The sequence below is a fragment of the Oenanthe melanoleuca genome, chromosome 5 (genome assembly GCF_029582105.1).
Source record: "Oenanthe melanoleuca isolate GR-GAL-2019-014 chromosome 5, OMel1.0, whole genome shotgun sequence".
Lineage (NCBI taxonomy): Eukaryota > Metazoa > Chordata > Aves > Passeriformes > Muscicapidae > Oenanthe > Oenanthe melanoleuca.
In genome coordinates this window covers 28,077,015-28,090,722 of record NC_079339.1, presented here as the reverse complement: position 1 = coordinate 28,090,722, position 13,708 = coordinate 28,077,015, and the positions used below count along the sequence as shown (strand labels likewise).

Genomic DNA, 13,708 nt, shown 5'->3' with positions numbered 1-13,708 from the left:
CTGTGGCTATTTAAAAAACTGTTGGTTCCTCATGTTTTTTAAAACTGTTATTATACTGCTCTGGGAATTGAGTTTACTTTTTCCCCCATTTCCTTGTGAGCCTGAAAAAGAACAATTTTTCTCCCTTTCACTTATGATATGATACATGAATATTTGAAGAAGCCTATAAAGCTATGAATGAAACATCAAGAATACAGCATGCAGAAAGCCAAGGGATTATTTTATCTTTATATTTCTGAGTGAATGCTGTGCATGCAAGCAAGAAAATGATTTCACGGACTAAAGCTTTCTTCCTGCACACACATCTGCTAATGTGCCCTTAGCCCTGACCTGTAATGTTTCCTGACAGCCCATCTGGGAATGCTGTACCTGTACCACTGATGGCCTCTGTGCTGTTCCCATTCCACAAGCCTCCCTCCACTCTCCCCAGCCTGGGCTGCATCCCTCCAGTCCTCCCCAGGGCTCCTCTCCCTCTCCTGCACTGCTGCAATGCACATCACGCTCCTTATGGGGCCAAGCCAGGCCACCTCACTGCTCTTGGCATCTCAGGTAGTCTCAGAGGCTTAACATGTGTGCTCTTACAGGGAACTGCTAAAATTAGCTCAGCAGCCAAACCCAAAATAGCAGTCCCAAGTATCCCTCACCTCACCCTTGCCTGGTGTGACTGTGGACAAACACGTGTGCCAGCAGATAAGGGCGGGCTGTGCTGCTGACTCACCCAGGAGGACCCAAAGCTTTGGCTCTGGATCCCTGTTCCTCCTTCACTCGGGTTTCTCTGCCCTGAAGGATTGCTTTTCTCTAGGTGAAGTCAAAATTGCATGCATGAACTCTGCTTCCCTTGCCACCCCTGAAAAATGGACAATTTAGACCTAAATTTTAAAAAGCTGATAAAAATCTATTTACTAATAAGCCATTTAATCTAATGGCTTTTAATTTAAAAGCATGTTTTTGGTATACTTTGAGGTCAAATTCTGTTGTGACATGCATGTTGGTGTGGGTTACAGATCAGGAATTTCTGCATTAACTCCAAAAAGCTTAAAGCAAGAGGAATCAGGCTTGGTATTGATGCAGACCAGCAATCCAGCAATCCTGTGTTTACAGCAACCTGATCTGCTGAATGTGTGTCTCAGCCTTCTTCTAGTCAAATATTCTTCTCTGCTGTTTATCTCACTGAGAAATTTGACTACGCTGCATGCTTTATTCTGGACTCATTCTTCATTAACATAAATCTTTTCTAATCAGTTTCCCTAAAGACTCAGAGAAGCCACTGTGTTGATAAGAAGATCCTTTTTAAAGGCCGGGGATTTAGAGAGTGAGTTGAAATGAGGGAGGGGAGGATGAATTTTGAGGAGACTCTCAGTCACACAGCAGGGCAGTCACAGGATGCCAAAGGCAAAGAGAACACACTGCCTCCAGCCCTGCACACTCAAAGGTGACCAAAAAGTGACCATGTGAAACACAGGCTCACTTCCCCAAAGAAACAATGATCCTCCGCCTTCCAGATGTAACTGCCCACAGGCTCTGCCTCCAGATTTGCTCACTGAGGTGAGTAAACTGTTTCCCTAATAGATTGTGAAGAGATGAAAGCATGGGGAGTTTTTTTAGGCTAAACAAGGCAGAGATTTTGCAGCATTGGCCTGAATGCTATTATTGAAGTCAATAGCAAAGCTCTTGCAGACTCCAAGAAACTCCTCTCCGTCAGGAGAATGAGCAGCATTCAGGCTCATCACAGAGCTGTGAGCAAATTATTAAACCTTGAGGGAATGAGGTAACAGCAATCTAACATTTTTTTGCTATTCTCATCAGGTGATCAAGTGGATGAAGAAGAAATTTCTTACCATCCATCCACACTTCAGAAAACTGCAGCACAGGTATCAATGCAGCTTAATCTTAAACAGGCATGGATCTTTGTACCAAGTCAAATAATTTCATCAATATTTTGATACAGATAACTTGATGGATCAATCCAAGCTGGGAATCCTTCCTTCTTTGCAGTTTAATCCTTCCTCTGTGACTCCCAGTCACATCCTCCCTCTGGGCACAAAACTTTTCCATCAGAAGTGCTGACACTTGATTAGAAGGTGATGTGCTATGAGATTTGTTTGCACCAGTTGATTCTGTGCTGGGAGAGCTGAGAAGACTTCAGACAAAATCCTCCCAAGCCAGGGCATGCCAAACAGCTGTTAGCAGTGTTTTCCAGCCATCTGTACTCCCATTTCCTGTGAAGTCACATCTTGTGAGAGACATGCTTTCTGAAGCAAAACTTCACAGGAAGGTTGTCAGTCCCTTTTTCGAAACATAGTCCTTGAGAGTCAGCCTTCAAGCATCAGCCCTGAGATGAATCTTCCACCACTGTGCCATGAGCTGAATTCTCACAAGCTCATTCCCAGTAGCCCTCATGTAACATATTTTTCCAAATGCCATTTGCACCAGTATCTGCAATCAAGGGAAATCTTCCCAAGTAGCCACACTTGCCATTCAGGCTGTATCAACAGCAAGATTAGCCACAATTTAAGCAGAAGAGCAACTTCATCCATGGAACTCAAAGCAAATTTTTCTCCTGTAATCCAGGCTATGGAAAAAGTGTGAAAGCTGATGTGTGAAGAAAGTATTCCTTCACAATCTTGCTGGGACAGCAGCAAAATCTGCATTCTGAGCTGTGAGCTGACACAATAGCAGAGTTGCTATGAGAGCAATGGTCAAACCAACAGACAGCATCTCCTCATAAAGGAAGAGACTCATTTCCCTGCAGGAACTCTTTATGACAAAAGGATGCCCAGAAATGGGGCTCAGGGTGCAAGGAATTTTCAAGCCCTGCAGCACTCAGTAAACAGGGATTCAGTTTACAAGACTTTGCACATGGAGGAAAGGTGAGACAAGAAGGATTTGAAGATTAATTTCTTAAAAATAGAGAGGACAAAAAAAAAAATAAAAAAAATCAGGAAACCTGGGAAATGGCCAGGAGGATAGAGAAAAGCAACATTTACCATCCTGGCCAAGCAAAGAATATAAGTCTCTTTGATTTCTTTTTACTCATCCACACATATATAACAAGCTTGCAGCAAGCACCATCTTTGCCAGTGCTCTCTGCTTGATATGCCACTACTGAGTCAGTACTGGTTGTCATCACAGCCCAGGCTGGCAAGATACCAATCTCAGGTCTGTTCTCATCTCTTTGAATTATTGGAGCACATCAACAAAAAGAGCAGCTATAGTAAAGCTCCTTGGTGTGTTTTGTTTGGATGATCAGAAAGACTGAAAAACTCCAGCTGCAGGAAGTGATTGGTGAAAAAGAACAGATAACCTGCAAGACAAAGTGGATGTGGCATTTATGTAGCAGGAATAAGTGGTCAGCTTTCTTTACAGCAAGGGATAACTGAGTGTCCCAAGGCTCAAAGCAGCATGACTGATGCAACTAATGTAACTGGGGATGAACAGTGAGGAGCAGCATCTGCAGATGGTGCAAAATACTCCAGTTCAAAGGCTGTATCAGTGGCTGTTCTGCATTCTGCAAGCCCTGGTCAACCTGAAGACTGTCATTTGTGTTTAGACCACCACAGGAGCATTTCAGGGTAGAGATGATTTTTCCTCCAGTAAGGTGCTAGCAGGTGCAGAGAGCAAGAGCAATAAGATGAATTTCATGCTGAGTTCTGGCCCTCACAGAGACCCTCCTGGAGACCCCTGTGCCCCACAGCTCTGATCAGGGCCAAGGAGAATTTCTCTTGACTGGAGGTGTCTGCTTTGTACTGGCAGGTGTACAGGACAGCACAGACAGTAATGCAAATCAACCATGGGGTAGCAAGCCCTGCTCCCACCTGCCATCCTCCTCCAATGTCTGTCAGGAGCCACTGCCACCAAAGCCTGCAGCAGTGCGGGTACCCTCAGGGACAGCACACGAGGTCTGAATAACACCAGGCTCCAGACCAAGTTCTGCATCCCAAAATAAACCACTCAAACTCTGCCCCAGGCTGGTTTGAAAAGCACATACTACTTCTCCCTGTCACCAGCTCTGCCATCACTTCAGGGAACACTTCACCCCTGACTTCATCACTGCCACCCAGCCTGTATCCCTGAGGCAAGCCAGGAGCTGCCCTCTGCATGGAGAGTCCTGGGCTGGGTGCAGGCACTGAGCACAAAGCCATGGGAGTGCAGGCTCAGCTGGCTGTCTCTGCCTGACCCAAACACGACTGCCATTCATCTGAGGTGCCCAATGCCACCCTGCTTCCAGAGGAGCCAGGAGAGGTTCTAAATAGCTGAGAGCATCAATACTCCTACAGCTCCTTAGGCACAGGCTCAGTGTGACACAGCTAAGTGAGGAGTAACAACAAAACAGGGACGCACTGTCAAAAAAACCACACCTTTTGCAGCACTGGGAACAAACACATGAGCAGCCAAAGCCCAGAGAGGCTCTACCTCTAAAGCTAACGGGCCTGGGCCCCCAAGGAGAGGCAGGAGCTGTGCTTTGCCCTTCCATGTGAGTCACACGGGGGTACATCCATCACCACAACAAAACCCAGCAAATCCCCAGGAGTGACCGTGGTGTGGGGTTGTCCCTGTCTGGGGCACAGGGCAGTGGCAGCCCTGCATGCTGCTGGCAGGAGCACTGTGTGCTGCAGCCAGCTCCAGCTGCCTGCCCGCAGCATCGCAGGATGCCCGGCGCGCGAGCCCGCGCACGGCCCGGCCGCCTGCTGTCTGCCGGGAGCCGGCTGCTCCTGCGTGAGCTCTGCCAGGCTGCTGGCCCCAGCAGCTCTCTGCAGCGCTCACACTGCTCTCTCTGCACGGGAAAGCTCACGGAGCTCCTCACTCTCCATGCCAGCCACAAGGCAGCCGCGTCGGAGATGCCGCGAGCGCAGCGCTACCGAGCTGGGGATCTTTCCAGACGCCTGGATTTAGTGTAGCGACTGTGCCACCTTGTGCCAGCAACATTTACAAGTGCAGCTTAATCTCCTGCCCCTTAGATTTTAAAACCGTGGTGCTGTCTGACTTGTCTCTAATGAGGCCAGCCAGGCCCTGCATCTCCTCCCTGGCACGGTCCTTTACCTCCTCCAGGCAAAAGAGGGTCTGTGCAAGGTGTGTGCTCACCTCCTGGCCTGCAGCCTCCGTGCTGCAGGTCAATTCACCTCTTCTCTGCCTGCTGCAAATCAGACAATCACACTGACTAGAGCTGATATAGATGTAAATAACAGATCTGTGATACAGCAAAATGGCTCTGTAGTCCTAGTAATAATGAGGACGTTTTACCACTTCAGGGGCCATTTGGATATTTTCAAACACTTGTTCTTATTCAGCCAGGTGCAACGTGACCTGTGCAGGAAAAAGAAATGTGGGACTTCATAAAAACAGCCCATTTCTGACTCTATATTCTGATTCTGCCAATTGTTTAGAAAAGGATGCAGGATTCACAGAGAACAGACAGCTGAGACAAAATTTGCTGTGTTGCTCCAAGCTGCCAAGTGCATAAGCAGGAGAAAGCCAGGGGCCTGTGAAGTTTCTCCTGGACCTGCTGAGATAGAGGTGGGAGACCCATGGATGGAAGGGACACATGTGGAGAGAACACCCCAGTGTGGTTCTAGGACTGAAGACTTTGATCCAGGACCAAACATTTGACCTGCACAATGCCCAAGAAGAAACCTGAGCGTACTGTGGATATAGTGAACAGATACCTACGTGGAAGCTGTGGCATTATATGTTCTTTTACATGATGGAAAAAAGTAGTGAAATAACTAGCTAGTAGTAAAATAACAAGCTAAGGCCAGACGCTTCTACCTACAAGCCATGCTCACATCTTTACCCTGGAGGGCAATTGATTGCTGGGACCCATGGGATATGGCAAGGTTGATCACTGCTTCTGCTCAAGGGCAGTTGGACTTCAATGAAAACTGAGGGCTTGTGCTTGACAAAGTGAAACCTGATATCCCTCATTGCCTGTGGGCTGCAGGAGGCAGTCTGACAGTATTTAAAATACGGGTTTACATTCTACAAGTCCACGGATGCAACATGATACTGAAATACTAACACAGCCTGTGTCTGACCTGAACATCCTATGGAACAGTCTATGGGAGCTCAGGTGGGCCAGAGGGCAGCTGCTGTGCTGGTGAGGTAAGAAATAGAAGACATTTCAGCAAGGAAAAGCTGTGCTGTGCAGTGCATGGGCAGTGGCCAGGTGTCCCATCACCGACAGCAGCACCTGAGAGCAGAAATAAGTGCGAACATGCATCTGGCTCTACTCTGCAACAGGCACCCAGAAGGTGGATTTGAATTCCCTTTTATAAAGTGCCTCTGTTTAAATCTTGGTCCTCCCAGGCCACCCCAAAGCCAGTGAAGCCAGTGGCAAGATTCAGTGAGAAAGGGGTCAAACACATACAGGACAAGGACAAAGATAGATGTAGGCAAGACACAACTGTAAGTCTGGGTTTATTCCAGCTACAATCTCCTGCTGGGAGATCCTGGGTCTCACTGCTGATGAAGTAGGGCCTCAGTAGAACTTCACACCCTCTGCATTACAGACTGTGATGTCTGTGACACATTAAAGGAGTTTTTCAAATGGAAGACATGAAGAACCATTAAAAAAAAAAAAAAAGCAAACCAAATTATTTCTCTCTTATCCTACGGACTTTTTGCTGCACTTCATAGGGATCCAAGAGCACCAAAGCAGTGCCACTGGAGGCAACAACAGAGGGAAGGACAGGGGGAATACAGGAGGAGCTGAAGGGGACAGCCATGCATTACACCCTTCTCTTGCCTTTCGCATTCCCCAAGGTCCTGGCAAAGAAGCAGGAGCAGGGAGAACAGCAAAGGTGTGTTCAGAACAAAAAACAGATCAAGACAAGGAAGTCCAATCAAAATAACACAGCCTCTGAGACTCAAGCATTGCACAAAAGGAGGATCAGAAGTAAGCTAGGCTCTTAAAGGCAGAGATGACACCGAAACAGGGTAAGAGCAAGAACACAGGAGGGCAAAGAGTGAAAGTCGAACCCTCTACAGGAGGAGGAGAAAAGGAGGAAGGGTAAGGAGGAGAAAGAAGGTTATATTTTCTGGATTTGGGGTTTGGATACTTGATTCTGATTTTTTTTTTTTCTTTTTTTTTTTTTTTTTGCATTTTTTTTTTTTTTTTTCATAAAGGATCTCACACCTGATATTCCACGTTCCATCCATTGCGGTTCACCAAGGGCAATGAAGAAATTCTCCTGCCTTTCGTATTCCTCCTCATCTACTATCTTAACCCTTATGGTCTTCCTGTAGGGACAACAAGAGAGACAACCGTGTACAGCGGGTCGGCTGGCTGGAGGCGGCAGCGGCGGCGGCTCCGGCAGCGCCCATCCCGCGGGGCGGTGTGCGCGGCGCCCGTCGGACACAGCATCCTCGCAGGCTCCTCGGCAGCGGGCAGGCAGGGCTCAGGGCAGGGCAGGGCAGCGAGGGGGGAGGGAGGAGGGGGAGAGGGCCTTGCTGATGGTTAGTGGAAGGCGATTTCTGCAGCGCATTTTTTTTTTTCAGTGTCAGATGGTAATGGAAAGGGTGTCCGCTGCCTGAAAAGCACCAGGGATCACCACCCTGAGCTACCCACTGCGTTTTAGCTGGAAGATCAACTTCTTCTTGCCATTAATAATACCCTCACGATTAATAATAAATCTGCAAGGACTCTGGGCTGGGAACCTGAGGAGAAGAGAGAGACGTATTCCCCAGTGGGGTGAGGTAGGTCTCTGCCAGTGTTAAGGAGGGTAATGATTCTAACTCCCATTTTTAAAATGGCACATCTCATTGCTTTTCTCCTTGATAGTATCTACCTCATCCTCCTGACCTGTTCCTCAAATGAGGATGCAGTCCTCCCAGGGGCTGGACAGCTTGGCTAGGACCTCACAGGGGACACAATGGGACAATGCCTCCAAGGCTTAAAAGGAAATGCCCTGGGCACTGGAGCAAGTCTAGCCTCTTCCCCCTGAGGCCAGCTCATCTGGCTCCCGCCAGTAGCCCTGCAAAGCACACAGCTGCTGTGAGCCTCCAGGCAAACCAAAGTGGGCACTAGTTTTTCCTTGCCCTCAGCTCCTGCTCCCAGAGTTGCTCTGTAACAACCAGACCAGGGATTGCACAGACTTTGCCCACTGCTTCTCAGAAGTCACAGAGCTGCTTGTCTGCCAGTTCTGTGTTTTTCTAACACAGGTTTGACTGGAACAACCCATAGGAACATGGTTGGCCAATGATCTCCTGAGATGCTGGATGCCTTTCTAGCCTGCATCTTCCCACTGACACTACAAGATTTGCTTGGGCCCTCCAGTGGGGGTGGCAGAAGGTTCCTCTCAAGTCACCACAGAAATCTGGACAAGCAGGACTGCTCTCCATCCTCCTCTCTCTTCCCCCCTCACCACTTTGCCTCTCAGCAGCCCCAGCCCCACTCCCCATGCCACCCCACGGGTACCATGTGACACAGTGTGCGCGCACAGCAGTGTTTAGGGCAGAGCAGTTGGAGACAGAGAGACATCAGAGGAAGAGAAGAGGAGGAAGGAGATGGAAGAGAGGAGGAAAGAACGTTAATGTTAGTCTGCAGGGCCAGTACTACACCTTTCTGTAAACTCATATCCACCATGCGGGGGCTCATCAGCTCAATGAAGAAATTCTTGGTTTTTTCATACTCCTCATCATCAATTACCTTGATGTGAACTGTTTTGCTGTGGACGGAAAAATAATAAGGGTCATAAAGGGGAGAGGGGAACAGAGAAGCAAAAGTCAAGGAAGGATGGAGTTAAATGGGTACATTAGAGAGTCAAAGTTTTCTCACTCACTGAACAAACTCAATATGGCTTTTTGAGGAAGGCTAAAGCCTCCCTTCCACAACTGGCCAATTTTCTGTTTAACCCAAAGGCAGAATGGCAGGCCAAACTACAAAGTGAAGTGAGACAAAAACAATCCCCCAGCAAACTGGCTCAGGGCTCAGCCTGTGGGCAGTGAGGTCTGATGGCCAGCAGAGAAGCAGGCTTTCCTCACCCTGTTACCCCTGTTCACACACACACAGGTACAACAGCAGCCACACAAGCACACACACCCTGCTGGCACCATGCTGCTGCCTCAGCTTCATTGGCCTGCTCTGAGAAGTGCTGGCTGCTGGAACAGCTGGGCAGCACATCCTTTGTCTCTCCTTTAGCAAATTTCTTACAAGTTCTTGTACCCTTTTGGAGGAAAAGAAGACCTCACTGTGCCACGGTTTCCTTCACAGCAAATACATGCCTTGTGCAGAGGTTACTCTCTCACAACTTCCACACTCAAAGAGAACAAAAACAAAAAAATAAAAACCAAGTCAAAGACTGCCAACCCACTGCCTCCTTTCAGTCTGACTGTTGCAAGCTCAAAATGACCCCTGCACTCCCCTCATTCTCCCAGTGTCTGCAAAGGTTCATGCAGTTCCATCCCTCGCTCATGACTGAACAGATTGGTGCTTTGATTCCAAGCTGGTAACACCCTCTTCAATACAACATTGTCTGCATGTGTAACTCCTCTGAATGAGCATCTGCTTGCCATCTTGGGGCTTCTGGACTTCTAGATGACCCCAAACCCAAGCTGGAACTGCATTCTTTAAACCAGAAGTCAGTTCCACATAGAAAGTGTTTCTCTTAGCTCAAAACAAATGCCCCAAGGGCAACCAGGCAAGTTGCCCCTCCTGCCAGTGAAAGATCCCCTGCTTCCCACAGCCCTGCACCCACACATGGCTCTGCAGCAACAACCTCCCCTTTCTTCCTGCCCATCCTCAGCTGTCAGATCAGGCCCAGGTGCATGTTGTGCACAAGCAGTCTTGACTGGCAACGGGAAGGAAGAGAAAAGCGGGACTGGCAATCACAGTCACTGGCAATCTGGAAAGATAGACCCAAATTCAAATCTTTATGTGCCTCAGCCTGTAGCCTTTGGCATTAAATATACCCTGTATATTTGGTCTCACAGTGCTTCAGAGAACAAGCAGTCCAAGCCCTACACCCTGGAGATGCTGTGATCCCCACCCTGGGATGCTGCCACGGCCAGAAGCCTCTGGAAAATCACCATTTCAGCACAGAATAGGAGAATCATCACTGCAGCTTGCATTCCTACTGAGATCATTAATGACCACAAAATTATTTGGTCATCCTACAATTTGACCCTCAAGTTAAAATAGCCCCTGCACTCCAGCTGTGGAAATCCTGTTCCTTGTGCTGACTCTGGTCTTGATCTTGGTCCCAACCCATCTTTTTCAAATGATGGCACAGGGGTAGGACAATATCTGCCTATCCATCAGTGCAGGAAAATGCAAGAAAAATCACCTCCAATTCTTCTTTCTGAGCTAAATCATCTTTATTTTTGCCAGTGCTTTCTCTACCCATACCCTGCATCAATGCCAGCAAGCCTCCTTTCCCTTCTCTACACTCCTTCAACCTCTGCTAATCCAGCCTGAAAGATTTTAAAAGGTATATCTCTGGTGTAAATATTGCTGCTCTGCTAAGACTTCATCATGACCAACTTTTGTTGCATTTTTTTTGGAGATGTTGAATTTGGCTTTTGAACGAGATGCTATCTGGGCCCCTGATACTTTGCAAAGCTTGTTCAATTTGCTGAGTTAAACCTACAGCTGATTCATAGCTCTGATCTTTTACTTGCTCATTACTACAAAACAGAAAGTGGGATTTTCAGAAGCAGCCAGTGCTTCCTGGCTTTTAAAAATCCTTTTCATAAGAACCATTGCTTATGGTTTTCCATTCTAGGAGCTTCAAAATACTTGGTATTGCTGCAAAAATTTGGAAAAAACATCACAGACCCTGTTTCCTCGGGGTCAGCTTTCTAAGGCTCTGTACACTTAATATTATGCATGCAAACCATTTGAGTTTGCTTTCATACAACCAACCTTCCTTTCTTCCTTCCTTCCTGGAGCTCTACATGCCCTACCAAGTAGCTCCACAGAGCTGAGACTTCCTTAGAGTAGTCTTTTTTTTATTTAAAAAAACACCAGTTCAAAACAGAGAAAGAAGAGTTGCTGGAGATCCCTAGAGGTTAGCATGGCACAGTGCTGGTTTTGCAAAAGCAGGTCTCCTCGAGTCAGGAACACAAATTTTCTGGGCTCCTAGACCAACCCAGCTCTGCTGCAAACTGCACCATTACCACACACTCAAGCATCAGGTGGCTTTTCCAAAAAGAGTCTGAATTTGGTGACCAATCCAGTAACATCCTGATTTCCTCCTTTGCTACAAGCTTTTAAGGAGAAAAGAACCTTTTACCCAGCTCTGAAACAGGTGAAGGACAGGTGAAAGCATCAGGCCAAAGCCCCAGGTGCCCTGCATGGACACAGGTTGGGCCTTGCACCCCTTCTCCCCACCTGACTGAATCCCAGAGGAGGTGGTGCCCAACCTCTCCAGCTGTGCTGGGAGGTGGTGAGTGCCCAGCAGGTCCTCCAGCCCAATAAAGCCTTGGGGACACAGCAGGAGCCCGGAGGTGACGCCTGGGGACCCAGAGGGGTGGGATGGGGGTGATGGAGCCAAACTGCAGCCACTGCCAGCTCTTGCTGCAGGGCCAGTGTGCTGCCAGACCTCCCTGTGCAGGAGGAAAGGAGCAGGGCAGAGGCTGGCAAGGACTGTGCAGTGGCACGGGAGGTGGGCGAGGGCTCACTGACCCGGTGCCACACAATGGGGAGCAGTTAGCCTTCCCCTGGGATTTTGTGGCAGAGGGAAGAGCAGCATCCCTGCTGCCAGGCCGCTCTCTGCAGCTGCACAGACCGGGGCACAGCGCTGGGTTTGCTCCCTCCAGGGGAAGTGCCCTTCTCTTGGCTGGCTGCTGCCGTGGCTGTCACCACAGAAAGGACAGTGCTGATGCAGGGGGGTTGTGGGGGCCCATCAGGACACCCCTCCCAGTCACTGTGGCTGGGAGGGCTGCCCTTTCCCCAGCTCTGCAGCTTCCTACCTCTGTGAGCATTTCGCTCATCGCCAGCCTATGAAAGCAACCATAAATACAGCTGCGTCCTGAGCTGTCAGAAATTGTCTGGAGGCCAAAACACAGATTGCTCCCACACAATCTCATCTCTCACCTACAGCCACACCGAGAGCTGCCTCCTTGGAAGGCATGAGGAGTGGGGGAGATGGATGGAGAGAAGGGCTGGAGTGTAACACTGCCCCGGGAAGACATCACGTTAATGTGAGAGATGTGACAGAAGGACACCGAGAGGCACAGAGCGTGTGGGAGCAGGAAGCCTGGGAACATTTTGCTGCAAGAACATCATGACAGCTTCTTGAAATTAATGGAGGCAGAGGCAGGCACGAGAGGGGCTGGCTGTGCAGCAGCCCTGATGGGCATGCTCACCACGACAGGGAGCAAGGAATCTCAAGCCTACCTTGCTCAGCCGAGCAGCTTTCGCTCCCCAGCCTCTGGCCACTTCACATGGGGAAAGAAGGACACTTTCCAGCCTTCCCCATCATCTCTGACAGTTTCACTGGGGCCAAGACACACCTCAGACAGCTCAAAAGCAGGGAACAACAGAGACCATCCAAAAGCCTCTCCTGGCAGCAAGGAGCCACTCTGCAAAACACGAAGCCCTGCTGCCAGAGCACAGCCCAATCTCAACACCTGCATGAGCACCATGATGGGAAGGGCTCTGTAATCCAGGGCTTGGTGCAGCTTTCAGCAGACTGAGCAATGCCTTCAATCTGGCCTGACACAGCAGGGCAAGCCAAAAGGCAGCACTCCCAGGGAACATCTGGCCATACAGAAGTCAGGATAGCTGCTCACTTGCTTCTTTGCTCTGAGGTCATCGCAAGCTGCCGCCCAACAGCCTTCAGATGAATGCAGCCCAGGCTCTGCTTTCAACATACACTTAGAAACAACCACTGGCTTTAAAAGTCAGGGATGGAAAAGCTCCTCTGGGAGGCAACATTAAGAATGAGATTTTCCTGAGTAAGCAACAGAAGATGAAATGAATAGACATCGATCTTCTCCTAAAGGACTTTGTGCACATGATGTTGCTAAATTCCCCATCCGAGAAGTACAGAGGATAATCTATAAAATCATTTTATTTGACAACACGTCCACTTCCCACATATAAGGCAACAACTGAACGATTATTTGATTAATGTGCTAGAAAATACTGAGTATCTCTTCGTGTGGACACTCTCATTTGCAGGAATTATTGCTGAGAAGGTTAAGAGGATGTGCCTGTGTGGGTCTGTGTGACTTTGGAATGCGAAACAACTCTAAAAACAATGCAAGTCAGGAGATGTCACACAGTGTATACCACTGAAAGAGGCAGGGCTGTGCAAGGGCACAGTCTAGAGCTCCTGGTGAGACACTATTAGCCAGGACAGCAAGGTAAACATCCCTGCAGCTGTGAGATGTACCAGGAGATGTTCAGTAACTCATTAATGTGAATCATTACTACATACACCTTGGGTCAAGCCACTGTGTTTTTGACACATCTTGATATACTCAAATCTTCATCTGATTTGCTGTGGGTGCAGGTTCCTGCAGCATGAAGTTTGAAGCATGTGGTACCAGTCTGACTGTTGCCCAGAGCTCTGTGCTGGTTTGGGATTTCACTGTGAAGCTACAGATAGGGCCCAGGTACTATACTAGGAGACCTCATAGAACAGTCATAGAATCATAGAATATGCTGAGTTGGAAGGGACCAGGCTCATCAAGTCCATCTCCTGGCCCTGTGCAGAACACCCCAATAATCACACCATGTGCCTGAGAGCATTGGCCAAATACTTCT

General features: G+C 48.5%; 1 protein-coding gene across 2 annotated transcripts in view; it reads right to left on the bottom strand.

Annotated features, from left to right (window-relative positions):
• Nucleotides 1–13,708, bottom strand: part of SLC8A3 (solute carrier family 8 member A3) — a 107,966-nt gene that overhangs the window by 16,093 nt on the left and 78,165 nt on the right. For both annotated transcript variants that reach the window (XM_056493879.1, XM_056493880.1), the window contains exon 3: nucleotides 8,557–8,663. In XM_056493879.1, coding sequence (XP_056349854.1) covers nucleotides 8,557–8,663 — 107 coding nt within the window. The remainder of the gene's footprint in view (nucleotides 1–8,556; nucleotides 8,664–13,708) is intronic.